This window comes from Rhincodon typus, chromosome 21 (assembly GCF_021869965.1).
Source record: "Rhincodon typus isolate 14 chromosome 21, sRhiTyp1.1, whole genome shotgun sequence".
NCBI lineage: Eukaryota > Metazoa > Chordata > Chondrichthyes > Orectolobiformes > Rhincodontidae > Rhincodon > Rhincodon typus.
The window spans coordinates 13,190,043-13,209,037 of NC_063352.1; the positions used below are offsets into that span (position 1 = coordinate 13,190,043).

The 18,995-nt window shown below is 38.2% G+C and overlaps 1 protein-coding gene across 1 annotated transcript in view; it reads left to right on the forward strand.

The window, feature by feature from the left end:
• parn (poly(A)-specific ribonuclease (deadenylation nuclease)) overlaps positions 1-18,995 on the forward strand; it is a 114,939-nt gene that overhangs the window by 27,098 nt on the left and 68,846 nt on the right. The window contains exons 8-16 of the mRNA XM_048609685.1: positions 1,688-1,768; positions 6,379-6,435; positions 8,488-8,565; positions 9,885-9,928; positions 10,130-10,172; positions 11,840-11,915; positions 13,711-13,821; positions 14,940-15,009; positions 17,484-17,500. Coding sequence (XP_048465642.1) covers positions 1,688-1,768; positions 6,379-6,435; positions 8,488-8,565; positions 9,885-9,928; positions 10,130-10,172; positions 11,840-11,915; positions 13,711-13,821; positions 14,940-15,009; positions 17,484-17,500 — 577 coding nt within the window. The remainder of the gene's footprint in view (positions 1-1,687; positions 1,769-6,378; positions 6,436-8,487; positions 8,566-9,884; positions 9,929-10,129; positions 10,173-11,839; positions 11,916-13,710; positions 13,822-14,939; positions 15,010-17,483; positions 17,501-18,995) is intronic.

Here is an 18,995-nt window from a genome sequence, read left to right on the forward strand (position 1 = left end):
CTTTAGGCAGAGAGTACTGACTCCGTGTGGAAGTCATTGGTGCAGAGGGCAATGTATTTAAGTCAGAGATAACTAGGTTCTTGACTAGTGAGTTCTTGATATCTGCCACAAAAACATTCCAGTCAATAAACTTGCTTCAGCACAACTAATGGTGTACCAACCTTGCTTGGTGCAAATGTTGACTTTGGGATCATTTCAGCAAGATATAACAATTTCCCTTTTTCTTCCCCCGTCAATTACCACTATATAATCGACCAGCTAGCATGAGCGAATAAAATTTTTTTTTTCATGTAAGGGAAGTTGTCAGCATTTGTAAATTTAATTCGAGAAGCACCCGTCAACACATTTATTTTACATCTTTACTGAACCACCTCAGTGCTGTGCACATTGAATAAATTCCCTATGCTGATGTGAGGTGTCTAAGTCCACAGAAGGTCCTGCAAAAAATTTTTTAGATCTGCTACTGAAATTGTTAATTTGCTCAAATCAAGGAATGAAGTATGCAGTGAACTCTCGCACAAAGTGTGGTTGCTGGATTTCGGGTTCCTTGAAGTCAAAAGTGAGCAAGTTGAACTGAACCGCAGGAAAAGAACAGTTGACACGTATGATCAGTGCTGTTAATGCATTTAAATTGCAGTTACTTCTCTGGTCCGGCAAATATTAAAAAAAAACCATGACAATACTTTTGAGACTGAAGAAAGTAGAAGAAAAACCAGTCAGAAAAATGCTTCCACCTTAAACTTCTTGCAGGCCTGAGGAATGGTTACTGGACCCGAAACGTTAATTCTGATTTCTCTCCACAGATGCTGCCAGACCTGCTGAGCTTTTCCAGCAATTTCTGTTTTTGTGATATTATACACACATGCTTGGTTTTAAATTTAGGTGGCACTAAAATAAGCTATTGATTTTGTTTTCTTAGGAGTAGGTACTTCATTGCACTTGCATTCAAAAAGTGATCCTGTGCCTAAAAAGTTTTTGGATATTACTGCTCTAGACATTTGAGAATGCAAAGTTAATAGCAGATAGTAAAGAAAGAACAGCTGTAATAAATAAGTATTTTCCTCCTGTCTTCAATAGAGAGGATGCAAGAGACATCTCGGTAATACCTATAAATTAGGAGGTTAAAGGAAGAGAGGAACTTTGTTAATTTCACTGTCAGTAGTGAGAGTGTGCTGAGGTTTTTGATCATGACACATCACAAAGGGATTTTTGATGTGAATATGGACTGTTGGTCCATTTTTGATGGTCTGTTGTCAGAACACCCCTGATATCCTTTGATTTTTGGGTTGGAGTATGCAAACCCCATTACGTAATGAGATTGAAATTTAAGTCTTGATTTAGCAATACATGCAGTTGAGAAGTCTCACCCTGGATACAATGAAGGTTTTTTCAGAACTGTGTATTCCATAAGATGAATTTTAATGATCCAATCATTAATCTTGGAAAACCTTTTCACAATGTCATGGACAATTTCAGCATGTTATTTAGACATTTACTTTCAAATTTCAGTTGAGCTTTGCTACTTCTTGGGTCAGGTGACTGTCCATTTGAATTGTCCCTGCTGACACTTTTGTGTTCTGTCTAACGAAAGTTCTGGCTTTTAAGTTAGTGGGTGATATTTAAAGATTGACAGTCTGTGTTTAATATTAATACAACAATATTGATATGTTTACACACTGTATTTCAGAAAGAGAGATATATTGTAATCAGTAAGCTGGATGATGATGAACGCAGAAGGAGAGAAGAGCAAAAACGAGCTAAAGAACAGGTAACGATGCACAGCATATTCTATCCTTGAGGTCATTTTCTTATGCTCGTGCAGAACTTGGCACAAAGAACTAGGTCAGTAAAGGTAAATGATATGTTTTTTGAAAGGGAATCACAGCTTTAAATTTGAAAATTGGGAAAAGCTTATCCATTGCTTGTGATCTTTGGGAGAACGTCCAATTTAAGGACCTTTTTTAATTTAAAAACCAGAAATGAAAGGACAAATCTAGTTCTGCTTTACGGCATATGAGCCCTGTTGAGTGGTTTGGTTATTGCGTTTTTAATCCCATCTCTGCAGTTAGCAACATTAACTGCATCTGAAGCTACAATCTATCCGTTTTGTGTAATATTTTGGCTACGAAACCTGACTTACTTTGTGATTTAAAAACAAATGAGTTGACACTATAATTTTGTATTAACAGGCCCTCTGTTCAGAAACTTGGCAGGTGTTTTGACATATTTCTCAGTAACAGAGCAAGAAGTGATTCCAAAGTTTTATAATTCAATGTCAGATAAACCTGAAGTTTTTTCCAGTGAAAAGAGTTTCAAAGTTAGATTCATCTTGATTTAAGACGACTGACAGCCAAACTCATTCAAAGCAAAATTAAGTTTGTTTTTTCCTGTGGGAAAGTGCTTCATAATTACAGAAATAGTAGCCAGGTTTCAGCATAGTATTCTTTCTATATGTTTTAAAAATAAATTGTGTCTTGGCATCAGGAAACATAGAAGATCTATGGCACACAAGGAAGCCATTCAATAGTTTACTTTCTGGTAAAAGGGATCGGAATGCTACTTAATAGGAATATAGGACTCGGGAGCAGGATTAGACTAGTGAGTCTTTCAACCATTGAATTATAAAACATGCTCAATCTGGACTGCCCCAACCTAACCCTTGAATCTCTTTGTCAAAAATGCACACAATTCAGTGTCCAAGACCCACTGCTTTCTTGGGAAGAGAATTCCACAGATTAATGGTCTTCTGAGGGAAAATATGTGCTCAATTGTTTTGAAAGAGAGACCTCTAATTCTTTAAACTCTATTCCCCTAGTTCTAGTTTGTCCCAGAAGAGGGTGTAACCTCCTTGTATCCACCTTACCTAGTCCTATCTTGTGGGATCCTTTCTTAGGATTGTCTGTTTCAATAATAAGAGTTCACTTGCCAATCAATCAGCACACCCCTCTCATTTCCTATATAACTTGTTGTTTCTTTAGAATGGCAATACCAAATTTCAATCATGATGAGTGCAAGATGAAAAGCTTTGACAATGTCTCTCCCATTTTCAACAACACTCCAATCTTGTACTATCAGTTATGTCTTGTGTACAAAAAGTAGCATAAATCCAACCTGACTAATTTACTGCGCATTTGTCTACTCTTGATCAGCGGTGATGGAAAATCTCATTTAAGGGATTTATCAAGCAGCAGTTGCTCAACAATAACCTGTTCACTAGTGCCCAGTTTGGGTTCTGCCAGAGCCACACGCATCTTGATTTCATGACAGCTGTTGTCCAAACTTGTACACAATAGCTGAGTTCCAGAGGTGAGGTGAGAAAGACTCCCCTTGACATCAAAGCAGCATTTGATTGGGTATGGCATCAAGGAAACCCCTTGCAAAACTGAAGTCAATGGGAATTGGGGGGGAAAAACACTCCACTGGTTGGAGTTGGACCTGGCACGTAGGAAGATGGTCGTGGTTGTTGGAGGTTAGTCATCTCCGCTCCAGGAGATCTCTGCAAGAGTTCTTAAAGGTAGTGTTCTAGGTCCAATCATCTGCAGTTCCTTCATCAATGACCTTCTCTCCATCATAAGGTGCTGATGTGTAAATCATCAGCAAACAATGTTCACCATTTGCAACTCTTAGATTCTGAAGCAGTCTATGTCCAAATGCAGACCATATCCAGCCTTCAGCTGACGAGTGGCAAGTAATATTTGTTCCACACAAATGCCAGGCAATGACCATCTCCAATAAACCACAATCTAACCATTGCCTCCTGACATTCAATGGCCTTACCATCACTGAATTAGCCCAATATGAACATTCAGGGGTGGGGAAGGGGAGTTGGCGGCGGTGGTGGTGGTGGTAGTTTGCCATGATCAGAAACTCAATTGAACTAGCCATAAATACAATTACTCCTGACTCTCCAAAGCCAGGTCATCATCTGAAAGGCACAAGTAAGGAGTCACACGACACCAGGTTATAGTCTAACAGGTTTATTTGAAAACACAAGTTTTCGGAGCTTCGCTCCTTCAGGTGTTAGTGAGAGAGGTAGTATCAGAACAGACATAAGTAAATGATCAAAGGGTCACAACACTTTATCAAAGATCTCCTCCAAGCCACTCGCTGTCCTGCTTTGGAAATATATCACCCTTCCTTTAGTGTCACTAGGTCGAAATCCTGGAATTCCCTTCCTAATGGCATTGTAGGTCTACCCACAACATATGAACTGTAGCAGTTCAAGAAGACAGCTCACCACCACTTTCTCAAGGGAACTAGGGATGGGTAATAAATGCTGATTCAGCCGGTGGTACCCACTCCTCCCCAAGAGAATTTGAAAATCAAACAGCCATACGAAATGCTGAGCAGTCAGGCACCCTTTGTTGAGAAAGAAGAGGCAGTCATGATTTACCTGACGACAGGTCCTATATCTGAAACCATAACTATTTCTATCCTCACATGCTGCCTGACCGCATCAGCAGTGTTCCCTTGGAGTTGCGCAGCTACACAGCAACCCCAAAGTTCCTGTGTACAAACTTGTCCCTTCTAAACCACCAGGTGCATAGCTAGGGAGAAAAATTTAAAGGGGCCATGCACTTAGACAAACATCCATGTGCTCCAAAAAAAAAGACAGACCATTTAGAGGTTGCTGAATATTTTTGACATTTTCTATTGTATTTGAACTATCTAATTTTAGATTGACTGGCTTAAATTCTGTGTGTTTCTTAATTAGTGGCAAACGTCAAACTCTTAATGCCATTTCTCCCAGGAAAAAAAGGCAAGATAACTGGCATTGAAAGAGGTGGTTTTGGCTGATGCTCCAAACAGACCTTTTCTTTTCGGAGCTACTGGCTAATATGGACCACTTTATTTGATTGAACAATTATATAAATAATAAATTTATATGCACAATTGTTTTAATGTTATTGTGAGTGTTGTAGAAACTATAAGCTGGTATTGAATAATTTGTTTTTGTAAAGCTAAATTCTTCTCATTAATATCTCTTTTGCTTATTAATTTACTTAGTGATTCCAAAGAGTGGCTATCAATGAAACTTCTGGAGTTGCACAATTTCCATTTTCATTTGCCAAGAAGTGCACACTGTGAAAGCCCTCAATTTAACAGAACTTAAGTAGGTTGTTAATATGAAAGATGGCTAAAATTGAAGCTTGTCCTTGCGTGTTTTTTCTTCGGAGGGCAAATATGTTGAGGATCCTCAGTTTTTGTTTGGCACAGTAAACCATTGAAGGAAGTAGGGAAAATCCTTTCTCAAGATATGGATTGGGTACTAAAATGTGATCGGATCAGAAGGCAGATGAGGAGATTGCTTTTTCTCATGAGATTGGCAGTGGAAATCTAAAATTCTCAAAAAGGCTGTGGATGCTCACTCAGTTGAAATCTTAAATTTTCTCAATTTTTAGTCTTTCCTTGACTGTGAGGATATCAAGGAACTGGAGCAAAAAGGGAAAATTTAAGTTGAAGGTACAAATTAGCAACTATAAACAACTGGCTCAGGGCGTTTAATGACCTATTACTACAATGTTCCTGTCAGGACATTACCATTCTGTCTGCATGTAAATGTATCAGGATCACTTGCATTCTTTCTTTTCCCTTCTATTCTTCACTGGTCTGTACTGAGTCAGCAAATTACTAATACGATGACTAAATGGATTCTGCAATTGGTATCTCTAATGCTAGGATAGGGGGAGAAAATGGCCCCAATTTTGTATTCTTGATTGGCAGTAGCCAACTTTGATATTTCCTAATCACTCTGTTGAGAGATGTTATCCCTCACCTCTGGAGCAGGTGGGACTTGATCCCAGGCCTCCTGCCTCAAAGGTAGGGGCATTACTAAGCACTACAAGAGCACCAGTTGCCATCATTGACTGAAATGCATGAAATTTGGCTCAGCTAGGATGACTCCCCAAGTAGTCTTCCATAACTCACTGTTCTAGACTTGCGGAGTTGATGAGTGCGTGATAGTACTGTGCTCCAAGTAATCAGTGCCACTTGAGCCAATCCTAACGAAGTTAAAGCATGGAAAAATAGAGAATCAACATCTGATTTTATTGCATATGATTCTGTTCTTATATTGACCATCTATCTTGGTTATTGAAGCATTTAGTGAGCATTAAATTTTAAAGGAGGTAATTAGAGTCTTGAAATCTTTGTATCTTGGTATTTCAGTCATTCTCGGTCTAACTTCATGTCTGGTTTGCAGTCTTTTTTTTTTTAAAATGAAAAGCTCAGTAATATCTCACCTAACTGGGAGAGGGCAATTCAGAAGTTTCAACCTTAAATTTTTGTTAATTGTTCTATATGGATACCCATATTATAATGAGGTGGACATCTTTAAAACAAGACACTGGCTTTACTGCTAAACTGTTATATTTGCAGGAAGAAATGAATGATGCTGTGGGGTTTTCCAAAGTAATATACGCCATTTCAAAATCGGTGAGTCCTCCTTGCTGACTGTAAATTGAAGTTGACTTCCAGGATATTTTCATAATCCCACTTGAAACCTTACCCATATATAGTTCACTTTTAAAGATTAATACCACAAATTTTTTTGATATTTTGCAATTTTTTCATGATTTACTGTCCTGAGGGCAAGTGCCCCTATAGCCATTGTCATTCTCATCTTCCCTCCCTCTAAAAGTGAAAAGTTTGACCTTCCCAAGTCCTGTGTGTTATCCAGTGAGCAGTACCCGAGTATTTTGAGTGTTTTTTTCCCCCATATAAAGTCTTGGCTTTTCATTCCGGTGCACCATAGAAATATATTTCAGTTTTGTGAAAAATCAATAAAGAAAGGTCTACTATGTACACATTTCAAATAAACTGAGATACCTGAGTATTCATAAAGTTGGTAGTGATACAGCAAATGGAAAATATTGTAGGATTGTTGGCATTTGAGAGTTTGTTTAAAGTGTATGCATGTATATGGCATTGCAGCATTTCCTGCCAAGTTGGAAGCATAGTTTAACCGTCGACTTTTATGGAACAAATAAATAGTAAAGCAGCACCCTTGTTTTAAATACAAAGCCCTCTGGAAGAAATGCAGCATGCAAATCCATGTCTTTTTTATAGTTTCAGTGGTATAAGAAAAAGGCGAGGTTGCATATCAAGATTTTACCTCCACTACCTAATTGTTAAGGTGGCACATGAACTGTTGAGGCCAAGAGTCTTATGAGATATACAGATTTGTGTTCAATTAGAAAATCTGAGCTTGTGTTAGGAGCTACCACAGAGACCATGTTTCTGACTCAAAGCACATGTTGTGTTTCTGCAGAGGTTTGGTGCAGGAGGTGGACTGAAATTAGCTGTGTTACGGAAATGGACTTGGTTTAGCATCTGTGGCCTCATCTCAAATCCTGGCCAACTGCTGACAGTGAGATGGTCCACAATAATAGTTGTGTGTGGATGGGATTTTTAAGCTGCCAGCTGTTGCACAACATATATTTCTATCTATGTCTCTCTGAAATGTAATTTTGTCTTTAAGTTATAGTTAATCTCTAATATTACTGAATGGATCCTGTGGTTTGTGCACAAACCATAATCAGATTTGTTTAAAAACTGTTGACCTGTTTTCACTTCACCTGCCACGGTCCTTCCCCCAAACCTTCTTTCACATCAGGGTTCTTTACCTTATTCATTGAACCTAATTTCTGATTTCCCCCCCCCCCCCCCAATACCTCGAGTCAAATTTCCTTCCTAACAGCATTATGGGTGTCCCTAAACCCCACGGACTGCAACAGGCCAAAAAGACTTCTCGCTATCACCATTCTCCCTGGCATTTAGCAATGGGCAATAAATGCTGGCCCAGCCAGTGAAATTCTGCCTACACTCCCTAATAAATCTCATTCAAAGGATAGATGAAGTATCAGAATGTAACCAGTATACTCCAGCACAGGACATAATCTCTAGCAAGGGTGGAAGAATGTGGTTTTTAAAAAAAAAAAAATCCTCAGATTTCAGCTTTGAAAAGCCTGACTTCACGATCAATTATTGGGTATTTATACTAGTGGAAATCTTTTGATAATTGTTCAGTTATTCAACAAATATTCTGCTTAGTTCTGTTTATAGGATTTTTCCCTAACCCAATGAACTGTTACATTTATTCATTTTACAGAATTAACACAACACTTAATGTTTGAGAAGCTCACTTATTGCAGAACATTGGCAAGAGATGTGTTCAGTCAGTTTATACTTTGCATTGGTATCAAAATTTGAGTGTGGCAAATGTTGAGGCATGAGGTGTTCAGTGCAAAGCAATTTTAAGTGCATTTTGCCTAAGCTGCACTTTTTAAACTACATGGTAACATGATCTTTAGAAAAGTCAAAAAGTACAGTTTACTTCACCTCCAGACGAATCTTGACACTCTATGGGGAATCCTGGAAGAGAAGTGATTTATTGAATGGACTATTATTGTGAATAATGTAATTTTATGTATAATGCAGGTCATAACTTGTCCTTTTCTGAAAGGAGTAACTTTTTTTTTCTTCTAGGGTAAACTGGTTGTTGGACATAACATGCTACTTGATGTCATGCATACAATTCATCAGTTTTTCTGTCCATTACCCAATGCAAGTATTTATCATCTTAAATTGTGCTTGGTTTTATTATGGTTCATGTTAGAGCTTGGTTATGAGAGCATGCAAACCTTGAATACTATTCTTGGCGGGTGATCTCTGTAAGAAGAGTTCTATGACATGTATTGCTAAGAATTATTTTGTGGAAAATAGAGAACAGAGAAAGAAATAATAAATCATAAATTCAAGGAGCAAATGGTATGATATTTGGTATATTTGTGTCCAGGAGTAATGAAGATTTGCTACAGTTGTATAGAGCTTAGGTGAGACTGCATCTGGATTTTTGTGTGCAGTTCAGTCTTGCCTCCAGAGACCTTGCCAATGAAGAGTACAACAAACGCCTAGATTGATCCCTGGAATGGTGGCAATAAGGAGAGATTGAGGAGACAAGGCCTGTATTCTCGGAGTTTAGGAGAATGAAAGATGATTTTATTTGCAGCATGCAAAATTCTTCTGGGGCTGAACAGGATAACTGTAGGTAGAGATAACCCAGGTGTAGAGCTGGATGAACACAGCAGGCCAAGCAGCATCAGAGGAGCAGGAAGGCTGACGTTTTGGGTTTAGACCCTTCTTCTGCTCCTCTGATGCTGCTTGACCTGCTGTGTTTATCCAGCTCTACACCTTTTTAACCTCAGATTCTCCAGCATCTGCAGTTTCTACTATAACTGTAGGTAGGATGTGATCCTTTGGCTAATTGGGTCTAGAACTATGGGACAGAGCCTACGAATAAGAGGTTTGCCCTTCCTTCATTAGGAGGAATCTGTTCATCCACAGGATGATGAGCCTTTGGAATTCTGGTCTCCAGAGAACTATGGAACCTCAGGCATAGTGTATATTTAAGACAAATCAATAAATTTCTACTTAGTAAAGATAAATAATGGCCTCCTCCTGTACTTATTTCCTGTGTTCATTAATCTATTTTCTTTGGGTGTCAGGGAACAGGCAGCTGGTACTTCCAGGATGGTCATCAATGTCCCTTGAGCTTGCTAGTGGTCGGGGGGGCGGGGAGGTGGAAGCTGGAAGCTGAGTGTCACCTGAGAGTTTAGTGGTAGTGAACTCTTGTCCCAATTTCTCAATCCTTTTGCTCCAGTGCCTTCTGGATTGTAGCACCTATTCATGGCAAAGGAGCAAACAGAAAAAGCTCAGCAGTATGGACAGATGTGTCTTAGCTTATCAGGTGTGATTACAAAATTTTAAAATAGCTTAAAATCTTCTGGTAGCCTGGTCTGAATAAAACTTAAGGGACTGCATGGTCTGCATTTTGTTTTACTTCCTTGAATTATATGTTCAACTGTTTCTTCTTTTCAAAATAGGAGTTAAATGAATTTAAAGAAGTTACAACAAGTGTTTTTACTAGGTAAGTTTAATTTGGTGCTTGTGTTGTCTCCAAACTCAAATGTTATAGGTAATGCATAGGGAAGAGAGGGAATGACCAAATTTGGAAAATTGATTAATTGGTAGTTCAGAGAATAAAATAATCTCAAACTGTGTATGGAGATTCCTACCTTTGATTCCTCGCATTATGATGTAATTATATGCCTTTTCTTTTTGTGTTAAGGCTTCTAGACACAAAACTCATGGCAAGCACGCATCCTTTTAAGGTAAACTGGTTGGTTGTGTTTTATTGAACATAGTTCCCATTCTTTAAACTGTGAAGGTACTATCCTGCTGAGACCATATTTGCTGGCATTAGTCATCCTAGAACTAACGTAAATCCACGTGGTTTGTGATTACATTACTCTTGCGCCTGTACCAGCTTGGAAATTTGCCAACTCAGACATGCTGTTAGACCACATTTCCAGGATAATGTAAAAGAAAATTTTAGACCAGAGTGTCAATGCCTCAAAACCCATCACCACACTTTGCTCAACTGATTTCTCTAGTTGTGACTGCGTCAGCAGAGATTTTCTGAATAATTCAATTTAGATAAATTGTACTGGATAGTAAAACAACAATAAAGAATATATCAAAGAATAAAAGCAGCTATGTATTGATTCAAGAAAAATCTTATTTTGATCTTTTGAAATGAGACTAGTTTATGAAATCAAATGAAGTTGTATGGATTGTTTCCTTCGTTGCCAACAATTTTAGATTAAAAACAATTGCGTTATGTTGAACATTGCACAATTTTTACTAGGAGAATTTCTTTCTGAAAATAGTGATACTTAATGCTCACATGATGTTCTGAGTACTTACAGTAAACATTCTTTTTACTTGGTTTCTCAGTTTAGTCACTAGGTGGAGCATTGTCATCAGGGAAAATGACCATATCTCTGATTTCTTCTCATCTTGTTGGGTGATGAATGTGTTTCTGCAGAGGTTTGGTGCAGGAGGTGGACTGAAATTAGCTAACTATACATCTGGTGGAGGGTCAGTTTGGAATAATTAGAGAACTCATCAGATCTCATTGAACTTTTGAATGTATTCATGTAATAATATCCCCTGTGCATGTGTCCACTGATACCAGCAGGTCTTTGATACTGGTGCATCAGAAGGATAACCTAAGTTGAGGCTCTTCAAGTGTGCCACCATCTTTAATGACAGCGCCAGTGGCAACATATGGCATTTTGAGTACAATTTTGTTGATGCGAATAGGAAGATTGAGGTTTCAATACTGATCCACAGATCATTCTACCTGTAGAATGTTGATTAAAGGATATGCCATTATCAGCTTTCACATTTTTTTAAAAATGTTGTTGTAAATAGCGACATTTTTGCGTCAAACATTTGTCAAAAACTTTGAAGTCCAGCAGTATGTGATTAGACTTGTGGTTACTTTGGAATGTCATTTCCACACAGTTTTAAGAGGTGGGTGTTAACTTAGAACAGCCATTTGATGAAGGAGATCAGTCTTTACTCAATTTAGATTTATTCTCCTAACTAGACTCACCCAGCCCTATTTCAATAAATGCATTGCTCCCAGTTTTCTTCATGGGAAATCATCTGCACCCCGCATTTTAGGGTTCTCAGCATCTCTCCCTGATAAGATCGGCACTGAGGATTTTTGCTTCTTTTAGTCCGATTTTATTCTTGATAGAGTTGACCACAAAGTGGTATGTAAACAGTGTGGGCTGCTCCAAGTCTTACAAATTCCCCATCTTCCCCTTCCTTGTAGGGAAGTTCCTCCTGGAACTTGGGAATTAACAGTGTTATGAAATATACAATAGGAGCAAAGAGATTCATAATACTGAAGCACTAGTTCTAATTGTTGAGGGTGAAAGCATGTGGTTGTCTCTCTCAAATTTTGAGATTCCTGTTTTTCTTATAGGAACTGATAATGAACACCCCTCTTGCAGAGCTGGAAAAACGATTAAAAGATGCACCTTTCAGAGCTCCCAAAGTTGGTAAGGGGAATACCTGGTGTGTAATCTTCATAAAGTTGCTTGTTTCTTCATGAATCACCACCAGTGTACTTTTGCACACTGAATCTTAATGGATTGAAATTTGTCATTTTGTTTTGCCCAAGTGGAAGATGAGCAACTTGTCGTGCTTGTATCAACTTGGAGTTCTGAGGAAGGGTCACTGGACCAAAAACATTAACCCTTTGTCTCCACAGATGTTGCCAAACCTACTGAGCTTTTCTGTTTTTGTTTTGGATTATCAACTTGCCTGTGAGTAGAGTCTGAAAAAGAAATTAATGGTAGGGCCCTTCCATTATGCCTTCAAAAAGGAAACTTGTTTACTGAAATCTGAAACTTCATGAAGCAAAATATTCAACTCCAATTAGTAGGAAGTGCAAACCTTTGATTCATTTCTTTGTTATTTAAGTTACTTAAGTTTACAGACAAATTTTCAGGTTTGTACTTCTTGTGGAACAGGTGGCTCATTTAACAAATATGCACAGGGGAAGTGTTTGAGAAAAATCTGTTGCATCCTTGTTTCAAGTAACTTGTGCATCAGGTACATGAGTTGTAAAACATACTTGAAATGTTACAATATTTTGGGTTATTAGCCTCTAAGCTAAAATTTTAAACCTGTAATTCAAGAAATTGCAAATTCCTCGATCGAATAGCAATTCAAGCTGTGTAGCCTTGTGTCTAACTTCAACCCCAGACAACAAGACAAAACAATGGGCACAGGTTTTGGAGACAAGTGAAAGCAACTTCCTGTAAATTCCACTAACTGACATGGGACAATAGATTATCCTTCCATGGACCAAAATAAAATAAAATGCAAATATCTATTTTTGGACTAAGGTTTGTGACTCAAGTACTGGAGGACGAACTGAATGCAGGATGATGTCATGAGTCATTATGACCCATTTACTATATGTTGGCTTACATCATTTAGGGTTGTCTTGCTCCCTTCTCGGGTAAAAGTTCCACCATCATTGGTTTGTGTTGCTGTTTAGATATCAATTGAATAGTTATGTTGGCCATGTATGACGAAGTTCAAAATAAAAACCGAAAGGACTGGTGATTCTGTTCCTGATTTACAGCAACAGAAGTTGCTGGAAAAGCTCAGCAGGTCCGACAGCAACTGTGAAGAAAAAATTGGAGTTAAGGGTCACCAGACCTGAAACATTAACTCTGATTTTTTTTTTCTCTCTTCTCTGATGCTACCAGACCTGCTGAGCTTTTCCAGCAACTTCTGTTTCTGTTCCTGTGTATGATGAAGTTCAAATCTTTTTCAGCATACCAGGTGTATGAGGTCTCTCTTTGATTGCTGTGGGTCTTCTTTTTTTCTGTTGTAATTGAGAATTTCATCATTAACAGTTTCCACATCCTAACCTATACTGACTTGCAGTGTGGTCATGATCTATTATAAATGTTTATCTTCAGTGTTCAAACATTGGCTTGCCCAAGCTGTTAATGTTTAACATCAGAACAGTATATGTTAGGTTTATCAACTTTCAGTATCATAATATGAAGTGCAGTTTGTCTTGAAAATTGAACAGATTTTTGATGTTTGCCTTAAATTTTGTTACGAAACTGCCCATGTCCAAATGAGTTTATTTAGTTGATTTTTGTCAGTGCACAATTTAGAAAACTGCTAGAAATGAATATTCGTCACTCTCCATGGAAGATGAGAAAAGTTAACATTTCATTTACAGAATTTTTGTTTTAAGAATGTTTTGTTTCATAACTGCTTTTTAAAAAAAGACACATTGGGATCTGAAGTTTTACTTATCTTTTGCAGAAAGTGCGGAGGGTTTTCCGAGCTATAACACTGCCTCAGAACAATTACATGAAGCAGGTTACGATGCATATATAACCGGCTTGTGTTTCATCTCAATGGCAAATCATCTAGGTACGGATGTTGGAAGAGATTGTGTTTTGGACAAATTAAAACTGGTTATTGAACATCAGAATGATTTACAGGTTTGAGATCCAAAATTGCTGAAATCTGGATCCTAGAATTTGTCGAGTGTGATACCTAGTTGGGTGAGGAAATTTAAAAGAAATGTAAAATTGCTCCTACAGTTCAAGGGGAAGGGAAAGAACAGAAAGAAATTGCACTTTTAATTATGTAAATCTAGGCTATGTGGCAGATAGTTTCCTAGATTTTGTCCTGTGACTTGCTAATGTTTGTAAGGAATAGCTGATTTGCAATTCAATCAAGGAGGTTGGCTACTATGATATGCCATCATGTGTAATTATGTATATGCAGTCATGTTTTGAACTGCTCAGTGAAGTATTTAATTGAAATGTCTCACATTGATTAGATGTGGAAAGTTCTCCACTTACAGATCATGGTGTGAAGTCTGCTTGTTTAAGTGTTAAAATTTAGATGATTCCTTTTGCCTGCAATCTGGATGATCCGGCTATTGACCAATTTGAATAATCTAAAATAGTTTTACACAGTGCAGTAACAAAGCTGTTTGACTAATAATTATAATACATTCCCTTTTGAAATACTGTTGTGTGGTTTAGTTCTTTTCAAAATGCATTTATATTATCTTTTTTAATGATGTGGTTCTGAAGTCATGTAAAGCTTTGATATAGCACACTTAGTGCTGTGTGGAAGAGAGGTTGTGGTGAGAGGCAGGAAGGATATCCATAACCTAGGCCCAAGGATTTAAATGCAGGAGAGTATTATAATACTTTAAAATTGATAATTGTTGATTTTCTACCTCAGCAAACTTAAGAAAGAGATGTTCAATTTTACAGGTCTTGACTCATTACAGGGGTTTGTTATTGTCCGTTTTTATTTTGAATGCTTTCACTGGAACAGTTGTTACATGGAGGAAATGAATGTTTATTAGTCATGAAAACTACCTCTGAGTCAATGCAGCCCATTTATTTTCTTTGGCAGTTCTGGTCCTGGTAACTGTACTTCTAAGATGTTTTAAAGTGGAATAATATAATTACAATTTTAGTGGTTGTGTTTTAAAGGAGATTTTCTTTTTCCTTTTTTTTTTAAATTAGGTTCATTCCTTAGCCCTCCAGAAGTTTTTGTTCCTGCCAAATCTAAACTGGTTGAACCTTTTATTAACAAGTAAGTATTCTTATTATCACTTTGCTTGTTTCTACATTTTTGTTTTACCAGTGGCAGCTGTGGCCAAAACAGCAATTTCTCGAGGATTGTAATGCAACATAATTGCTATTTTTTTTTCAGGCTACTTATTGTGTGGTGCCTGCAGGGTTGGAACAATGGTGGGAATAGGTGGTAGTAAGTACTCAATGCTGCTGGGCAATAGCAGGGGGCTTACTTTGGAGATGCATGGAATGGAACTGCTGCAAATGCATTGTTGGGACATGTGAGGCAATTGTTCTGTATTGGAAGTCAAATCAGATTGTGCTAAGGAGCAGGCGTGCGAAATGACCATACTGCAGTTTTGCTGAATTTTTTTGTCTTGCTTGGGTGTTAATGGTCTGTTAGTGGAGGAAAACAGCAAAGGTGAATTCTACTGTTTTGAAGCCAAACACCGGCTTTCTGGATTTAACCCTTGGGGGTTATGGCAGTGTATGCAGGTATAGTACAGCTTTCTAGCCTTGGAATCAGAAGATTGTGTGAAAGTCCCAATCTAGGACTTGATGGCAAAAATTGTGGGCTGACTCTCCTGCATATACAGAACATGTTGCACTGCCTGGTGCCGTTTGTTTTTGAAAGCAATAGAAATTTGGGTCCCGTTTTCCATCTCAGATAGATATGAGCGATCAAACAATAGCACTTTGGAGAAGACCAGAATTATTCTGCTGTTGTGACGTGACACGACCCCAAGGACCCACTGAGCCAAAGAAATCCGGAAGAGAGTTAGTCACTTGGGTGAATATCAGTGCCATAGTGGATGCAGAAATGCTCTTTACCAAGAATCTTACAAGGCTGCTAGAAACTGAGTTCAGGGGATTCCATTTCTGATGAAACGTCATTGGACTTAACATTAACTCTGCTTTCTCCCCACAGAAGCTGCCAGTCCTACTGAGTTTCATCAGCAATTTCTGTTTTTGTTTCAGATCTCCAGCATCCGCAGTTCGTTGTTTAATTTCATGTATTCGCTATGAAGTTTTTTTGAGTTTAGTTGATGGTTTGTTTTAGATGTCTCAGTAAGAGTATCAGCTGAAGCAAAAGCATCCAGTGAATGTGCAGGAATTCCCTGAAGGAAACCAGTTGCAGCTCTGTCAGATTGAGTAAGAAGTCTTGGTGTGGAGATGGTGGTCTTTGCTTCTGTTTGGTAGTTTGTATGGATATTGCTGGGGTAAAAGAAATAGTTTGAATTCCATTCAGATATATATAATAACTTGCAAGCTTTTTTATCTTGTTTAATACAATTCATTTCTCTTGTTCAAGAATTGTTTTATTATTTTGTTTTAAATAAGAGTATATTAGTACACTGTTAATTTGTTCTGACCTCCCATAGTTTGTTAAAATGCGACTTCATTTCTTTTCAATCAGTTTAACTCTTGGACCTGACTTGTCAAGCATCAACATCAGCTAGAGTCTTAACACCATCAGTGTCTCTGTAAACGATTAATTGGTCATTTATCACATTGCTGTTCTTGGAAATTTTGCTGTCTTCAAGCTAGCTGCCTACATCTTTCCTGCATTGCAATACTGAATGAAAAGTGCTTTGAACCCTGTGGTCATGTAATGCACTACATAACTGCAAATCTTCTATTTTTAAGTTTGCAGCACAAATTGTCCATGATGTCTGGATCTATTCCGTTCTACCGTTCATTTAATATTCAGGGAAGTAATGGCCTAGTGGTATTATGGCTGGACTATTAATCCAGGTGAAGTTCCGGGGACCCAGGTTTGAATCCCTTCGTAGCAGATGCTGGAATTTGGTCGTCAGATTTTTAGTGAATTCATTTGTCAGTTTGTTGGAACTGGTTCACTAATGTCCTTTTAAGGAAGGAAACTGCTGTCCTTAAGTGGCCTGGTCTACATGTGACTCTGGACCCTAAATGTGGTTGACTCTTGACTGCCATTTGGGACCATTTGAGATGGGCATTTGTTCTTGAATGGTGACTTTGTAGTTACCACTCCAACTTGTACATCTGAGACCTGACCAAGCAGTTATTTTACCAAGTAAAAAGAATATCAATTCAAAAATCATTTCAAATGTCAAATGTAATACAATAGTTTGTCATCTGACCTCCATTAAATTGTATCCCTTGATAATTACTTGAATGTTGTGTTTAATTACATGCAGCAGAAATTATAGCTCAACCAGATGGCCTGGAGGAGGATAGAGTTGATCTGAAGCTGTGGCTTAATTTGTATGATCTGTCACCCAGTAATTTTTAATGCAGCTTTTGTGCTTTTCACCATCTCCTCTTTTCCTCTTCCCTTTTTTTCATGATTGTATGCTCCTTTTAATACTACCTACAAGTATTGAACAAGGCAGCAGTAATTTCTGATTCCTCTTCCACAAGTAGGTACAATTGGGTGATGTGAATCTGTAGCCTAAAGTAACTTTCTGGTTCATGATTTCTACCAATAAGTCATGTTCTCCTTGTTGAATGTAGGCTGGTTTCTTCAGTTAGTATTCAAACTTGTCCTACTTGAATTGTCATTGAAGTGTAAATTTAAATAGAGAGTATGTGACAGCAATCTTTAATTGACAGTCAGTTGTCAACCAGAGCAAGAAGAATTTTGTTGGGTTAAACCCTAGCTTTCTATTCCATGAAAATTTCACAGTAGTACGCCTTTTGTTAATTGAATGTTCTGTTGAAAAGATTCATACTTGGTATCACTTGGCTAAAGGAAATGAATGATGTGGGTGGGTAGTTGTGGGTTAAAGTTGAGCAAATAAAACATTCCAAAACAAAAGGCAAAATAACCATTCAGTTATCTGAGTGCTGACAAGAATGAAGGTGGTTCTTGAAATTCTCCAGTGATTTAAGGTGAAGTTGCACATCTTCTGGTTTTGTGGTTACTCTTGGAGTTGACTATTCTGTACTAACATTGTGTGCCATAGCAAGAGTGGGATGGTGCTGGTCATCTGTCGTGTAGTGAATTTTGATTCTGGATGTTGTGCATACTGAACCTGGAATGAATGCTAGATTCTTTTTGCTGATGTGCAGCATATTAGTCTTTTGTTTTGTTTGTCCTTGAGATTTGTCAGCTGTGGTTTAGTTGGTAACAGTGTTTTGTCAGAAGCTTGCAGATTCTCTCCAGAGCTTGAACTGAGGGAGTGCTGTGCGTTTTCAAAGCACTGTCTTTCAGATGCTTTACTAAACCAAGGCCTCTCCTGGATGTGAAGGTCCCATTGCATTTTTTTCACATAAATGCAGGGGATTTGTCCTTGGTGTCCTAACCAATGTTTATCCCTCAATCAACATCACAAAAGCAGATTAACATGACATTATCCCATTTGCTGTTTATAGGAATATACCGTGCACAAATTGGCTGCTGCATGTCTTGCCAAGTGTAGTCACTGTCAGCATGCAAGTATAAAACCCTGTTTGAAACATAGTCTGAGATAACAAGGTGTAGAGCTGGATGAACACAGCAGGCCAAGCAGCATCAGAGGAGCAGGAAGGCTGACATTTTGGGCCTAGGCGCTGCTTCAGAAAGGCCCGAAACATCAACTTTCCTGCTCCTCTGATACTGCTTGGCCTGCTGTGTTCATCCAGCTCTACAACTTGTTATCTCAGATTCTCCAGCATCTGCAGTTCCTACTATCTCTGAAACGTAGTCTGGAGTCTATAGTATGGAACCAGGGAAATCTGAGTTCTCCAAACACTTGCTGAACTCTTTGAAGTGGTTCTGCAGAGAAATGTAGCTGGTATGGGCGAAGCTAAAGTACCTGCGCTATGCGGCATCGATGAATGTATTAAAGTAAAAATATTTATAGTGGGTGAGAGTTACTTCAAAGATTGTCAATAAGACTGCATACATACATCATGGGTGATGAACAATGTAATGAAGGACTGACAACAGAAGAGCAGGCAGGTGTTTTCTGAAAGCCGGCAAGTTTTTCGTTTTTATGGGTAAGTCCTATCAACTAGAGTATGAATCAGATATGTCACCTGGAC